The sequence below is a fragment of the Aythya marila genome, assembly GCF_965140915.1.
Source record: "Aythya marila genome assembly, chromosome: 19".
NCBI lineage: Eukaryota > Metazoa > Chordata > Aves > Anseriformes > Anatidae > Aythya > Aythya marila.
Genome location: NC_139060.1, coordinates 6,823,760 through 6,840,075, shown reverse-complemented (window position 1 = coordinate 6,840,075; position 16,316 = coordinate 6,823,760). Strand labels below are relative to the sequence as shown.

At 48.4% G+C, this 16,316-nt stretch overlaps 2 protein-coding genes across 4 annotated transcripts in view; one reads left to right on the top strand and one right to left on the bottom strand.

Annotated features, from left to right (window-relative positions):
- Window positions 1–16,316, bottom strand: part of LOC309885565 (uncharacterized protein) — a 37,068-nt gene that overhangs the window by 17,586 nt on the left and 3,166 nt on the right. For 2 of the 3 annotated variants that reach the window (XR_014318816.1, XR_014318817.1), the window contains exon 1: window positions 8,484–8,584. The exons of the other annotated variant lie outside the window; for it this stretch is intronic. The gene's annotated coding sequence lies outside the window, so the exon portion shown is untranslated. Of the gene's footprint in view, window positions 1–8,483; window positions 8,585–16,316 lie in introns of those variants that run through there. 3 annotated transcript variants of the gene reach the window in all.
- Window positions 9,624–15,756, top strand: CEL (carboxyl ester lipase). The gene is made up of 11 exons (XM_082775636.1): window positions 9,624–9,781; window positions 10,032–10,182; window positions 10,609–10,731; window positions 11,323–11,520; window positions 11,621–11,751; window positions 12,163–12,270; window positions 12,571–12,688; window positions 13,380–13,566; window positions 14,119–14,322; window positions 14,785–14,982; window positions 15,491–15,756. Exons 1-11 carry the CDS (start codon window positions 9,716–9,718, stop codon window positions 15,675–15,677), a joined length of 1,671 nt encoding a protein of 556 aa, XP_082631762.1. The 5' UTR covers window positions 9,624–9,715; the 3' UTR covers window positions 15,678–15,756.

The window sequence follows — 16,316 nt, the reverse complement described above, 5'->3', positions numbered from 1 at the left end:
ACATGCAAATCCTCCCCGGTTCTGAAAATAACCCCTTTCCCACCATCTTGCCTTGCATCGAAAAAACATTCGGGCCAGTCAATGAAGGAAACAGATAACAAAAAGCAAAATCTCAACTAATCTTTGGGACTGGATAAAGAGCTGATTGTTTTTGCCTCTCTCTGAGCCTGCCCTAGACCCTGCACTTCCCTCGTCCTCTTCACACCTTCACTCCTTTATTGCCAGGGAAAGAAAATCCTGGTCTCTGGGCTGTTTTGTTTAGCAAATGAAGGACATGCAAAGCAATCTCCCCGGGCAGCTGTCAGAAAGAGAGGTGTGCCTCTGTCTTCCAGACAGCCTTCAGGCTGTGAGCAGCAGCCTAGAAGCACTGTGATCAAGGGTGGATTGAGATCTGGACACAAGATGCATCTTTTCCTGATGAAGACAGCCACAGGACACCTGCAGGAAGTGAAGGTGCGCTCCTAGCTAGCACTACATCATACCAGAGTTTATCTGCACACTGTATAAACCTACACAGAGTGCAGTCCTAGAGAGGGTAAAACTCTGAAGTTTTCACGTATTGGCAATGCTTAGAAGGTCTAAAAGGAACTGAGGGGAAGGACAGAAGAATTTAGCTCCAATTGGGTATAGGTTGCAATGGATAAGAAATTATTTGCTGAGCCTGCTTGTGTCTTGTCCTAGACTTCATGAGGAAGTGTTTTCAGTGGAAAAAGAAACAAGCAGAGCCCTTACTCCTCACAGCAGGCCATTCCCCATTGCTGCAGGGAATGGTGCAGGTGAAAGGGGGACATGGCGGGTGCTCCCAGCTGCCGGCAGGTTTGTGCTAACCCATAAACACGGCACACAAGTGGAAACCTGAAAGCATCAGCCAGTGTCCCAGGAGGAGCTGCGTAAGCACGTCTCTTCACACAGGACAAACATTCCTGCCTGCAGTTTGAGGGCCTGGCCTGGGAAGGGATAGAGAACTTGACCTGTGAAGCTGCTACAGGAAAACAGAAAAATACTCAAACTTTCTTTTTAGATCATTTCTGCTTGTAAAGCAGAAATATTTTCCCACTTTCCCCCTAGAGTAGCATGTCCATACAGGGGAAACAACTGAAAACAGCCACAGCAGAAATGCAAGGATAGGTAAATCAGCCAGTTGCCTCTGTGGTAGAAAACACAGATCTGTGCAGCAGCTCCTGAACTGGCACGTTTCACATAACAGTCACCACAGACACACTGAGCTTTTGGTTACAACCCTGAACTGAGACTCGAGATCTGCCCCACATTTCCTGCATGACCTCGGGCAAGACATTAGCTCTGGATTTGTGAAGTTGCTCAGCACTCTATGAAGCTCGCAGAAGACTTCACCCCATCTGTAAAAGCAGGATAATTCCTCCTCTCCCTTTTATTTCACTTGTTTATTTCAACGGTAAGATAGTGAGGGACAGAGCTGCCCCTCCTTATCTTTTACATACAGTGCCTTGCACAATGGAGCCTTGATCTCAGCTGCAACCTACTAAGTGCTACTGTGATACCAATAACGAATGATAGAAACTTAATTCGGCAAAGCAACCCAATTCTGTAACTAGCTTAGAAAGAAAACACCCAAGCATGCACAGCAAGAACCCCAAAATTAAAACCACTAAAACTCCAAATGAGCAGAGAAACAGGGCGAGCAAAAACACAGAAAGGATAAATCAGATGCAAGTAGCATTTCTACCAGTGAATAATATCCCAAGGGGAGAGACAAAGCTGGATTTTGATGCTACAAACATCCTACATGACGCCCACATTTTAACACCACCACCTAAGTACAAGCCTTTTTCAATCTGGCCTTTGGCTGATTGCGACCTGGTGGCCCGAGGGTGATCTTTGGTCACCTCACCAGACAGCACAGCAGGCAGAGAGCAAAGAGTCCCCAGAAATGGGGAAATCTGAGGCAGGGGAGGAGTTGAGCATGCACCGGGCTCAGCTTTGGTCTGATAAGTTTATCAAGCACTGCCGGCTGCTAACTGTCAGCCGGCGAAGTGGGCCTGTTAGGGAGGAGGAACAGCTCCCAGGGCAAGATAGGACAGCCCAGGCCTTATCAGAGAGCCTGAGCCAAAGAGGGAACTGGAGAGCGAGCACTTTCCAACCACTTCATCTGAACAGCAGACAGATTGGCAGGAAAGGCCTGTCAGCCCCTCGCTCCTGCTGCCCCGACAAGCCCCAGCCCATGCGAATAACCGGTAAGTGCAGCATGGAAATTGCCGACGTGAACACAGAGGCCTGAGGGAATGGGCAGGGGAAGGTTTTCCTAGAAACATTGCCCGAAGGGGAAAGTCAGATTTGCAGCCAACAATTCAGATGCTTGCTGAACAAACTGCTCCTCCGGACAGCATCTCCCCAGCAGGCTGCCTTCCTGAGCTTCGGCAGGACGACTCCAGCACTTCAGACCAACGCCACGCCAAGTTTTGGTGTACAGACAATCATTTTGTTTACCCTTTATTGTTCCATGAAAAATAGTTTGAAAAGCATTAAGTGAATAGAAGAAAAATCTGGCCATCCCTTTCCATGTGTTAGAAGTATGGGCCAGCAAGTTCCCCCTTCACTCTTACTCCACGGAAGCAACAACCAAATCTACGCAGCCAAAGATCACAGCAGGGGCTCCCCCATGTTTGGAGGAGCTCCCTGGGACAAGCCCAGCCTGTGCAAGCCCCCTGTGTGCACCCCTCAGCCACGACAGGGAGGGTGAAAGAAGATTCCTGCACAGCACAGCCTCTGCTTAGTTTCCTGCTACAGATGTGCCGTGGAGGATGAAAATGGTGTAAGACCATCAGCTTCGACACACTGCACTCCTCCAGTCTGCCCAACTGTACTGCAGTGAGGTCGCTGCTCCCGTAGCACAGACCCCACAACAGCAGCCATCCCCTATCAGGCTCAAGTGCAAACTCTGGTCCTGCAGGATGGGGTCACACTTGGCTGCCTGCAACAAGTGCAGTCCCAAGCTCTCCATGATAGACAAGGAAGGAAATGTTCTGCAGCAGCAGCATAGGCCAGGACATCCCCTATGCAATGCCCCTATGCAAGGTAGTTTACTCAAAGGCTCCCTTTCTGGCAAGTAAGATCTACTGGGGGGTGATTTGTCTCAGTCCTAGAACATGCATCTAAAATAGGAGAAATCATGTCTTTAATGCACCTACTTCTCCCACTGATCAGAAAGGGAACCTAGCCTATGTAGACATCTAAAGTTACATGAGATGAGTCACACCCCTGTGGTTTCTGCACCACTCTCGGGCCACATTTCTCACAGCTTTCTGCTCCAGCCCATAACCTGCTGTTCTCCAAGCCATCAGCCACCTCTAAACCATTTCAACTCCGCTGCACATCACAGGCTTCCAAGTAAGCTCTAAGCACAACATCCACACTCAGCAGCGGCCAACACACTTCTCAGGTTCAAGGCTTTCTCATCAAGAACCATGAGTTAAAAAAAGACACAAAACCACCTACCATTGATTCTGCTTTCTCTTTGAATAATTTTAAAGCAATTGGACTTTATCTTACATCCCAGGCTCTTCTATATTAGGAACTTTGGTGGGATTTTCAGCAGTGGCTAAGTCCGCTGGTTTTTCTCTTTATAAAATAGAAGTTACCGCTCGCTTCAGTTGGGGAAGGGGAAGTCAGATGATGGAGCATTCCTGTTCTTAAGAAGACCCCATCCTGAGATTGTGGACATGGTGAACCCATGTGTCACTCAGACATCCCTGCCCAGTGCCTTATTTAGATCCAGCCTGTACTTGACTGTAAATCAGTCTGGCTCAATGGACACCCAGGGCCAGAACACCTGGAAAAGAGGTCAGAAACTGGAAGCGCATTTTTTTTTTTTTTGCTATTGTAGCATCAATACACAATACAAGCAAGGTCCTTGTATTGTGATCATCCTTAAAAATATTTGCCCAAATTTGAGTAGTATATATGATGCAGAACTGATGAAATGGAATTTAGGTCAGCTGGACTTCCAGTCTTGCTTCATAGAAGTTATACGTCAATTATGCTACATAATGTCATAACAGTGTTGTTATGAGACTCAAATACTTATGGTACTTCACACTTAAATGGCACATTCTTCCTAAAGATTTCAAAATGGAAACCATTTGGAAAGAATTCAAAGATGGAAACATCTTATCCTCATTTTACAGACAAGGAAACCAAGAGCTAGGGAGAGATAAAGCGACTAACCCAAAGCCATACAGAGAGTGAGCGAAAGAGCTAAGAAATAAACCAAGACATTTCAGCTCCAGCTCTTATTTTATTGTCTGTGGGCAAAATTCAGACCTGTTGTGATGTAAACAGCTGCATAATTCACATCACCAGTTATACTGGTGGAATTTTGGTACAGTTTGGTACATTCTCTATGAATAATCAGGTATATGAACATCCTGGAGCCCTGGGACATCTTCGCTCACACTACACCACCCAAGTCTGGAAGCAGCCACTAAATATCATGACCTATTTTAAGCCCCATCCCTGTGTTTCTTTGTTTTTAACACATTACAAAAGTGTTCCCACTGAAGAGGGCACAACATACAACTGTTGGCAGGGTTTAGCCCCCTAGTCTGCAAGCTTTCCTCACAACATCATTAGAAGTTTCTTCACGGGAGATGCAGCACAGCCACTGTGGTTGTCAGAATCAATTTATTTTGTGTCCTAAAAATAAGTTATTGGTACCACCTCCCTGTCCCCACTTCCTCGGACCTGAAGTCCCCGGCAATCTTAGCTCGTAAGGGAATGTGACTCAGGCCTTCAACTGAAGGGTTGTCATCTGCAAGCCATTAAGACTGGATGTGGCCGTGGTTTTATCACTGGCCACCAGCTGCCTCTACAACTCTTGCCTCCTCCCCAATGATTCAGCAAATCTTCTCTGAGGAGAAAAACAAGCATACAAGCGAACAAATCACAATGTCAGATTACAAAGATGAGCGGGGAAAAGCTGCGGCTCAAAGGAGGGAGATAAAAGCCGGTGAAGCTGCACGACACAAGGACTGAAGGGCCTCGCAAAGACTTTTTCTGGAGGGTGGCAATAAAAGTTTGAAAAATACGATTGTAATTTGGAGTCTTTACACCTTAAAACATTGCTGACTAAAGAGTACATAATGTGGAAGGAAATGAAGCATAGTCTCCCCTCTGTTATCTGGGCATTGCACAGGGCTGATATGGATTTTTACTGGTACAACTAAGCTGAGAAGTCCATTCTGGTTTATACTGGAACAAAGTTCCACCAAGCAAACTATTTTCAGAAGGAGTTTCTGCTCACTATAACCAACATTTTCAATGGCTCAGAAGCCCATTAGCAAGAACTTTAAACATTAGTGTTCCTGGAAGAAAAGAAGCTCTGAGTTATGTCGTATGGTATCTAAGGCACAAGAGAGGGCAATTAGCAATAACCTTTAAACTTCTGACAGTTTTGGCCAACATATTTTATAGCTACAGCTCTTCTCCACAAATATTTTATTTTCTGATAGAAGCATATTTGTGAGGTGGAACACAGTATCAACTTAACAGCTCATGGTACAGAGTACGTACAATTGAAAGTAAAGAAGAAATTTCAGCTGGACGGTAGATAGATGTGATATCTCCTGAAATGGCATTCTGCCCAGACACTCCAGTCAAAGTCCATCATTCCAAAAATGCCATGAAATCCTAATGGAAACAGAAGTGTTTGCAATTTACAGCGCACTCATGTCACATTTTGGGAATGTTTCAACCCACTTGGACCTCCAGTACCCATACAAGAGATGCATCCTTTCACAAGAGTAAATCCAACAATAAGTACAGAAGGAAAGAGGAGCTCAAGAACCACACATAGGTGTACTGTGGATGGATAAACTTGGGTTTCAATTGCTTTCATACTCTTCCTGAACTAGCACCTTAGAACAGCACAGAGATCAACATTTCAATACTGAAATATAACTAAGGAGGACTGCCTTATACATGAATACATAAGCCCATAGTAAGGTGCTTATACATTCACCTCACTGTTAAGTTACAGCTCACAGAGCCTTCTGAAACCACACATGACCCTACAACCTTCAAAAATACATCATTTGTAGCAGATACATACTACTTCAGGGGGTTGTACCATGGCTCACCAGGGCAACAGCTGGCAAGGTAAGGACCAAAACAAAGCCTGAGGGAAAGTAAAAGTGAAGAACTGGAGTGCCTCAGACCCAGTCACCTACCCAGGGCTGCCAACCCTTCCCACGGGACTTGAAGAGGTAGGTGGAAGAGCACAGAGTAGGAGTGAAAGCAGAACAAAGCACTCCTTGCCCCTTTTCCAAGGGCTGCTAGAGGGAACAGGGTGTTAGTGTAGGTACTTACAGCGCCCAGCTGCTCTTGCCTGTGAAAGATGAAGGAAGCACTCACAGCATGAAACAGAAAAATTAGTGAAAATTAGAAGGCTGAATGGGTAGCAGACCTCAGGCCAGGAAGCTTCTGCAGATACCAAGATACATGAGGAAAAAATAATTGCTATAGCAATCCCAAAGTATTTAATTCCTGGTGGACAGCACTTCCTTTCTCAATTTATCCAGTGTTTCAGGCTCTATAAACATTGACTGCCTCCAAACCTCACACAAAGAATTAACACCACCAAAGCCACACACACACAAATGACACTATGGGGGTCCCCTTTTAAAGCATTTCCCTTTGCAGTGCTGCCACCTGCTCTCACAGGTTTAGGGGTTTTCCTCTCAAGCCTAACAATAATCAGGTGTATTCCTTAAAGCTTGACTGTCAGAGTCAAGGGAATTAGATGTTTAGTAAGCCTGATGACTGCAGAGAACTGAAAATGTGGTGCCACTGCACCCTGCAGGCTGAAAACAGAGCATCATTATTTATTTAATTATTTAATTGTTTTTTTTTCTTTTTGATCACAGTTTCTAAGCCAGGCCATCACTTTTGGGAGGGAGCCTGGCTAAGGACACCGGGGCATTTGGGTCTAGCAGCTCTGCTTCTGCCCCATACCAGAGCAACAAACAATTCTATCACCTACCCTGCTGGAATGAGCAGGAAAACCAGCAGCAGCTGGAGCACAAACACACACACACACACCAAAAATGCCCCAGCTGGAGCTGCCCCACACACTGTGGCTGCTGTTTGTGGGGTACCTGGCGATGGGGAGCACGGTGAAACAGGGGGAGGTTTGGGTCTGTGGGGCCAGGAGCGCAGCCCTGGCCCTGGGGAGGGGTTGGTGGCTGTACTGCCCCTGATGTGCTGCTGGTGTTGGATGGTGCCCATGGTGTGATGCTGTCTGGCACCAAAGTCCAGGGGAGACGTGCTGCGTGGGCCCAGTGCTAAAGGAGACCTTCACCTGCTGAAGCTGCTGCCTTGTTCTGCTTTAGCCCTCTTGATCTGGAACAACAGAAACGGGCATGCTTGGGGAGGGGATTGCAAGACAGGGATCTGATGAGCTAGGGAAGATACGACATAACCATGGACACTACATGCGGTGTAGGATGCATGAGGGTGGCTTTCTGCCTGCTTCCAGGGGGCTGGAGCTGAGTGCAGTGTATGGAGAGTCAGTGCCGTGCGTCCTGTGACTACGTTCATTGGACCTGTGCCCTGCTGGCCCCAGGTTACTTTTGCCAGGAGAACAATCTGCAAGGTCTCCCACAAGAAACATCTTTCGTTTTCTCACTGCAGTCCTTCATTAACACTTAGCAAAGCAAACTTATCTTAATACCTGTGTTTCCATTTTACTTTGTCAACGTACTCTACTGATATCCACTAACTCCAGTAGAGCAGAGGCAGAGCATGAAGCCTGTTGTGCAACAAATACACTTTCATACAAATTTGTAATTCACTGCCTGAAGGGTTTCTCTCACATAGGATGGGAGATCTTCTAAAAACAGGCAACTAGAGGTAGTTTGGCCGCTTGTTTTTAAAACTTCACAGTCCTTTACAGTTACCAGTGTGCTCCTGGGGAGCCGGGGATAAAATAAGACCCACTCCTTACACGACTACATCCATTCTCATCAAAAATCTGGAAAACAACTTCATTTTCATGTGTTCCCAAGAAAGCCGCATGTCTGTGCATGCCACAGGCAGAAAGCAAACAGTCCTTTGCCTTGTTTCTTAGGGATGGGTACAACCCCCAGGTGTTGTTGGGATCACAACTACTTGCCGGCTTCTCTGAAGGTTTTCTGATTGTGACGTGAAATTTCCTGTTTAACCTTGCTCAAAAATGAGATAGGGGCCTGTCCAATTACACCAGGATTCTGAAGCCAGGTTTTCAGGTTCAATTCCCATTGGACACCAGCTGTCCTTTGTGACCGTAACCAAATACGCATTTGCTTTTTCTGTTCTCTAATCTATCAGACAAGAGGAGTGCTGGCATATTCTGATAGGAATACCAGAATATTTGGTGTCCTGAACAGCTGCAGTTCGTAAATGGCGGATATGATAAATATTTGTCAAGGCATGACAATGTCATGTCAGGAAAGTGAGCGAGGGGCACATACCTGAAGTGATGATGTATTATTTTAGCTCTTTGAAGTCCGCCCAGTCTGGTCCCGGAATGCAGTAAAAGCCAATGTCAACATCCACCCAGACAAGCTGAAACTGCTGTTGCCGTACCTGGCCTATTACATGGTAAGTCTGGGCATCTGCCCGTGGTCCTGGCCGAGGCTGCTAGGAGGTGGCGCAGGGGTGGATCACCTGGATGCTCCTGGCTCTCTGCAGGTTCTGAGGTCCCACCAGTAAGTACCCGAGCTTCATGTAAAGAGAAAAAGGGAAGGCAAACTTTGCTGTTGAACAGAAGCTACAGCCATGGATGGTTCAGTAACTGTTAGCTCCATTGGTGCCAGTCTGCTTTGCAGCTCGGTCAAACACGCAGTAGAGACCAGAATCAAAATCAGCTGGAAACACACCTGAAAATAGGCAAAATTGCATTCTCAAATCTTTCCATCCTTGAGAAGTACACCCTGTCTGCGTTGACGGACATGTGGAAAACAGACAAGGTGCCCTTTTCCTTATCCCACATGAATTAAAATTCTGTGCAATGACTTCAGCATCAAGCCTAGCCCGTGATCCTGGAAATAAAGCCAGCAGGACAAAAACACTTCCTGGCAGTGAATTATTCCCTTCTGTTGGATGTAGCGTATGTTGTCCTTAATAGCTAACACGCTTCTCCATTCCATTTTGACTTCGCCAGAATTAACAAAGACTGCAAGAAGAAGGCAATGTGGCAGAGCTTCAGGTTCGTAGAGGTTGTCCGCTCTGGCCATTAGTCTGCTATCGCTGGCTGGATTGTTACCGTGCAGTCACAGAAATTAAAGATCTGATGGCATTGTCTGGGTCTTGGTCATTCCCCAGAGTGTTACAAGTGGAAGGTTTATCAGTAGTGGTTGGTAATATGCTCTAGTGCACGGTTTAATATAATTTCAATCTCCTGCACTTGTGTGAGGATTCTCAAGGCTTCAGCATTACGTTCCCTGTTTTTTGTTAGATTGATATATTTCCTTACATTTGGCCTTCATCCCAGAAAGGCAACATCTGCAGGGCTCTCACACAGTGACGCCAGTCTACCTCAGCCATGGTTTGGCTTCAGCCTACTGAAGGACAAGTTTGCTGGGGCTCCTGCAACGCAACTTAGAGTAAAAACCGGGTCAAGGCATTGACACATAGCCGCACTCCTAGCTATATATACATACGTAAACCTCTGGTGGGGACTCGCTCCTTGGGTGCAGGCACCATGGCTCGCTGGGGGATCCTGTGTCTTGCCTTGTGCTGCTACCTTGGGGTAGCATGGGCTGCAACGGTAAGTACAGAGGCATTTCTGATAACTTGGAAAACTTTTTGCCTGTTCCCACCTGAATGGCAGCAGCAGCAACCTGTGGGCCTTCCATGAGGAACCAAAGGGATGGTTGGTGAAGGGAGGCTGCGAGTCAGCCCATGTGTGGGGACCCTCCAGCCAGGGTACGCTGTGGTTGCTGGCATCATGAGGAGCCTGAGCCACGAAGGACTGCAATGGATTCACTTTTCCCTCTTCTCAACGGTGCCACATTTAGCTGGGTGTGGTGCACACCGAGGGAGGTTTCGTGGAAGGCGAGAATAAACGGCTGGGACTCTTCGGGGACTACATCGACATCTTCAGAGGGATCCCCTTTGCTGCCCCCCCAAAGACTCTGGAAGATCCCCAACCTCATCCTGGATGGGATGGTAAGATCCAGCCTTTGGATGCCTTTGGGTTTGTTTTGTTTCCAACTTTTGTCTCCTTAGTCCATTAGAGTTAGGTAGAAGGTACTGCACTAACAGTGCCCTATGCAATGCCAAGACAAAGCTGAGTCTCGGGGCAGGTATGAGAGTCTGCATCTAAGTGCTCCTAAGTGACCACCTGAAGTAACAAATCTGAAGCACAGCATCTGAATCTCTCCTTCTCATGCCCTGGCTGTCCAGAGCTAGTTCACACAGGAAAGGGCACCCCGTTGTCACTCCCTTGGGCCAGTCACGGTGGCTGGGGAGGTTTTGCTGCCTCTGTGCTGGACTTAGGGAGGTGAGGAAGGATGGATGGATGGACAGCTTGCAGCCAAAAGACAGAGCTGACAGCTCTATCTAGGACCTGGTGTATTCTCTTTCTCTTCTTAGGAACGCTGAAGGCAAAAGACTTCAAAAACCGCTGCATGCAGATGACACTGATGCAAAATGATGTCCGAGGGAAAGAAGACTGCCTCTACCTGAATATCTGGATCCCTCAAGGGAAGAAACAAGGTATGTGCTTGGCAGAGACCTGGGGAGGAGATTCTCAGTTGCTTTCTGCGGACAAACGGTTTTGGAGCATCTCTCAGCAGCTATGTTCCTATGGTGGGCAGCTGCAGAAGCAGTGGGAAGGGTAGGAGCAGTGTCAGGCAGTGTTCCTCAGCTGCAGCAGGCTGGGAGTTTCAGTCACTTCTACAGAGCAGAGATGTTTTTGGCCATAGCATATTGCAAAGTATCACGCCCTTGAAGGGAAGACATCCCTTTCTGGACAAATGTGTGTCCTACGACCCTAGGAATGATACAAAAGTCCTTTTCTGGTCAAGGAAGGAAAGGAATTTGTTTGGGATGATCTTTCAGAAAGAGAGGGCTTTGTTTGGGATGATCTTTCTCCCAGTTTGCATCTCTGTCCCAGCTTTGTCAGCCCATAGGAAAGGTCCACACATATTTACTGTCCTGGGAACACTTTGCCTGTGGTTAGGGTGAGGTGACAAGGAAGGCAGGGGAATTTGCACCAGCCCCAGGAGGTCTGTAATGCCCAAGTGGGCATTAGGGTTGGCTCTGGCTATGTCGTGGTTCACACTGCTTGTCCTCCTCCTCTCCCAGTCTCAACCAACTTGCCAGTGATGGTGTGGATCTACGGCGGCGCCTTCCTTGTCGGAGGTGGGCAAGGAGCCAATTTCCTCGACAATTACCTCTACGATGGCGAGGAGATCGCCGTGAGGGGCAACGTGATCGTGGTGACCCTGAACTACCGCGTGGGGCCCCTGGGCTTCCTGAGCACTGGAGACTCAAACATGCCAGGTACCCGAGCTGCTCTCTTTTAGGGGATCCTGCCACAGGACCCCACCTTATCGGCTTTGGCTGTGCCCCGACCCAACGGCGGGTGCCCTCTGTTGCTCAGGGAACTACGGGCTGAAGGACCAGCACATGGCTATTGCCTGGGTGAAGAGGAATATCAAGGCCTTTGGGGGTGACCCTGACAACATCACCATCTTCGGAGAGTCAGCCGGTGCCACCAGTGTCTCCCTGCAGGTCTGTTGTCCTTGTCAGCCTCCACTGCAGCCACTTTTCTTTCCTGTGAATGGGACAGTCAGTCCCTTTGGCACTCTGCAGCTTTCCTTCACCTGATCAGCATCCTCTGCTGCTCGGGGACAGCAAGGCTCAGCCTCTTTGTTGTGTAGCTACTCCTTTTTCACCCTAATCAGCTGCCCCACTGCAGGCACATGTCCTCACTTTGGGGATCTCTGGTGAAACGTCCCCCTGCTCCTCTTCCCCCCTTTTCCCCATATCACCTTTTAACTACTGAGCCTGTTCAGTGTCACAAGAGCTGGCAGCTTCCCTGGCCTTGTGCACAAGCTGTGTGGGGGATCAGCCAGCCCTGGCAGGCAATCGTCCCTTCAGGAATTCATTACTGAAATCGACTGATTCTATTTCGTGCTGCAGATACTGTCCCCGAAGAATGCGGGCCTGTTCAAGAGAGCCATCAGCCAGAGCGGTGTCAGCCTGTGCAGCTGGGCCATCCAGAAGGACCCACTCTACTGGGCTAAAAAGGTAACGTGCGGGTTGGGACCCAGCTGGCACACGGGACAGTTGGGGACCCCACACACCTACCTGGGCTGGCTGGATCACTGCTGTGCCACCCTGGGCAGCAATCCTGAAGCTGAAGTCTTGCTTGAGGGAACAAACAAAAATGGCATTTCATAAAGAGCATAACAAGCAAGGGACCCGGGGGAGCCACGCAGCCAAACATGAATTCTTTGAGATAACACCAACCTCTTCTCTATGGAGCTGGGGATGAAGCCTGACTTCTGAGGGTAATGCCATGAGCTTCTTCTCTCTCTCCTTCTGCAGGTTGGACAAGAAGTGGGCTGCCCCATAAGTAACACCACAGACTTGGCCAACTGCCTGCGTGTCAGCGACCCCAAAGCCGTGACGCTGGCCTACCACCTGCAGCTCGTCAACCTGAACAGTAAGTCCTGCAGCCCGTGCTGGGTCCTCCGCTTCTGGTCTGCACTTTCTGTTTTGTGAAAGCAGAAATTCCAGAACACAGCTTAAAAACAAACAAACAAAAAAATTGACCACACACCCTCCTACCTTCCCTGGAGCCACTGGGTGCCATGTAGGATCTGCTGGGCTCACGGCAGGTGGAGAACGTCTGTACTTCTGCTGCCTGTGGTGGTTTCCTTCCCAAGAAATTCCCTCCGCTTGCTGGGGGCTATTACTTGTGGTCCTAGCAAGCAGCCCCAGCACTCAGCCCTGCTCAGAGCACACAGTGGCCAAACCGCTGCTGTGCTGCTGCATGGGTGTGAGCCAGACCAGCCAGATGGGCTGGGGAGGAGAAGTTCTGCTCTTCCCAAACTTTGGCTGGGCTTTTGGGGAGCAGACTGGGGGAAGATGGAAAGGAATTGTTGATGTTGCAGGCCAACACCTGGCAGGCAAATCTCTTGCTTTTCACCTCCACCTCCAGGAAGAGGTTTACTGAACAAGATCCTGCGGTCACCCTGCCCCTTGGTGACATCCTACCCATGCTGAAGTCACCCCCCAAGCTCTCATTCCTCCCAGCCTGTTCTTTCTACAATTCCTCAAGCAATGGCATATGACAGGCCATACATCTGCCTTGTTGTGCTCCTAACACATTCTGGTTTTGTCTCCTGCTGCAGGTCCCCTGGTTCATACACTTGCCATCACGCCTGTCGTCGATGGAGACTTCCTCCCAGACATACCAGAGAAACTCTTTGCCAACGCTGCTGACATCGACTACATCGCTGGGGTCAACAACATGGATGGACACTTCTTTGCTGGCATCGATATACCTGCTATCAACCGCCCGCTGGTGAAAATCACTGCGTAAGAAAAGGACTTTCTTAAAACCCTTACCGAAAGGAACTTTATCTTTAATTATCCCCTCCCACACACCGAGGACTTAGACCTCACTGGAGAAGGCACTACCTTCAAAACAGGCTGTCACTCCAAGCTGGGGTGTCTAACAGATATGTTGCCAAGTCCAGAGTCTCCAAGAGAAAGGACTGTTAGTGGGGAAGCCTCCTCAGATATCTCTAAGGTGCTCCTGAACTCAGTGGTAGTGAGCGATAGGCTTGGCAGCCCTGCTGTTCTTCTGTGCAGAGCAGGTACAAAAAAAAATGCTGGGTGCCTACCCTCTAAGACTCCTTTTTCAGGACTAAAGGAACTTGTGTCCCATTTGGCCTCAAGCTGCTCTGCTGAGAAAGTTGTGGAGCACATGCCCTACCTGTAAGAGCTGGGCTGAAATCCCTGGCTTTTATTCCTCCAAACAGCTGCTGACCGCAGGGTTGGATGTGAACATCAAAGGGAGCTGGGATCAGTTCCCATGCCCCGCCTCAAGCTGCTGGTCCATAATTGGTGGAAATCTTGTCTTTCTAGGAGCGACGTCTATGAACTGGTCAAAGGACTCACTGCGGACAGGGGGGAAAGAGGAGCCAACCTCACGTACAATATCTACACCGAGCTGTGGGGCGACAAGCCAGATCAGGAAGTGATGAAGAGGACAGTGGTGGACCTGGCTACTGACTACATTTTCCTGATTCCCACGCAGTGGGCACTGAATCTGCACCTGCAGAATGCCCGGTGAGCAGCCCAGGGATGGCAGCAGCCCAAAGACTGAGGTGGGGGGCCTGAAATGCTGCACTCCCAGCACAGGGGGCTGAGGAGCTGTTGAAGAGGGCTGAAATTGAAGGAGCCACCTACATGTGGCTTGTACAAACATTACTTCACTAATGCTATAAAGGAATCATGATGAGAAACAGTTTTAAATTGCCATTAAAACAAGTTTTTGCATCTCAAAAACACCCAGCTTCATCCTGGCACTGTTCAAATCCATGAGACACATCAGCTGGATGATATGAGGGTTAGAGTGACCATCAGAAGTGGAACTTAGAAATTACCAGATAGAAGAATATTATCTCCTGAAAGCAATTCTTAGACAATTCCAAGCACATGAGCATCTTAGAAGGCTGAATGTCTGGCTGATGTTTGAAGCATAGCTGCACCCCCTTTTCAGCTCTCATCAAGTCTATTTTATTTCCCCAGGAGTGGCAAGACATACAGCTATGTGTTCTCCCAGCCATCTCGGATGCCCGTCTACCCAAGCTGGGTAGGAGCAGACCACGCTGATGACCTGCAGTACGTGTTTGGGAAACCCTTCGCCACCCCTCTAGGCTACCTGCCAAAGCACAGGACTGTCTCAGCTGCCATGATTGCTTATTGGACCAACTTTGCCAGGACAGGGTAAGTGGTTCTGGTTCCACACGCGGGGCTTGCTACAGCACTCCAACCTGCTGCTGTTGCCTACCAACTTTTCAGAAGCAGTTCTCAAAAGCAGGGTGCCCGCTGTCTATGTTTCCATTACAAGCCTGGTTCTATGTCTCCCAGTGGTGGAGTTTGCTCTGGGCCCTCCTCATCCAGAGAACACCCAGGGACAGCAAAAGCATTTTCAGAACCTGTGCTCTCTGCTTAAACTTAATGTTGAAGCTTGTTTCTGAACTCTGGAGTTCAGGCAGTAGTTAAACTGCTGCGTGCAGCCAGGACAGATGCTGGGGGGACCAAAGCAGGAGAATATACATCAGCAAGTTGCTCCTAGGTTGTAGAATTACTATCACTTGTCTCAATGTCAAACTCTTTCCTTGCACTCTCTTAAAGCCTCACGTGAGTACAGGCAGGATCCCCAGACAACATAAACATTGCTACATCCACAAGCTGCCCTCATAAAACAGAACTTCTCTCTCTTTTTTCCCAGTGATCCCAACACAGGGTATTCAGAGGTGCCCATTACCTGGCTGCCCTACACCACGGAGGGCGGTTACTACCTGGATATCAACAACAACTTAAACTACGATTCTGTGAAGCAGAACCTGAGAGCCCCATTCGTGAACTACTGGAACGCCGTCTATCTGAAACTGCCACAGGTTGCCACCACCCCGTAGACTGTGGAGCTGCTGAGAAACTAAGGAGAACCACCTTGTAAAGACAGACTTAGTTCATTAAAGGCTTGCTTGTAACTGAGTGATTTCGTTTTTTCCATGTCTTTGTCATGACATGATTTTGTCTCTAGCATTACAGTCAGGCAGGGAGCAACATCCAGCCCCTGGGCAAAGCATTTTCCCCTGACACAGCAATAGCTCGGTTAAGCTGCTGATGCATCAGTGCCATAGCTTGGTCTGCTCTGCCAGCTTTTTGGCTCAGGAATTGTTTTTCCTTGTTGTCTGCGTGATCTGTAGCAGGACGGACCCAATCCTGATCTGTGCGTTTGGATGCTGCCACCTTACAATCGTCCACGGTAATAGCAAACAACTCGTAGATAACTGCAGCTGTAATGTATGCAACACAAACCTCTTAGTGAATCATTGCCGAGTTCACTATTAAAAAACAGAAAATAAACACAGGGGAAGTTATTCTGCATGGGTTTATGGCCACGAGTCTGCTTGGCATAGGAACTAAAGCTCAGGAAGGAAGAAGAGGGTCAGGATTTGTCACCCAGGATTTGTGCCTGGCATGATTCCCGACTTGACACCACTGCGGGTGTTGATCAGTCTTGGAAAAGGAGACCCCAGAGCTCGGTGCAA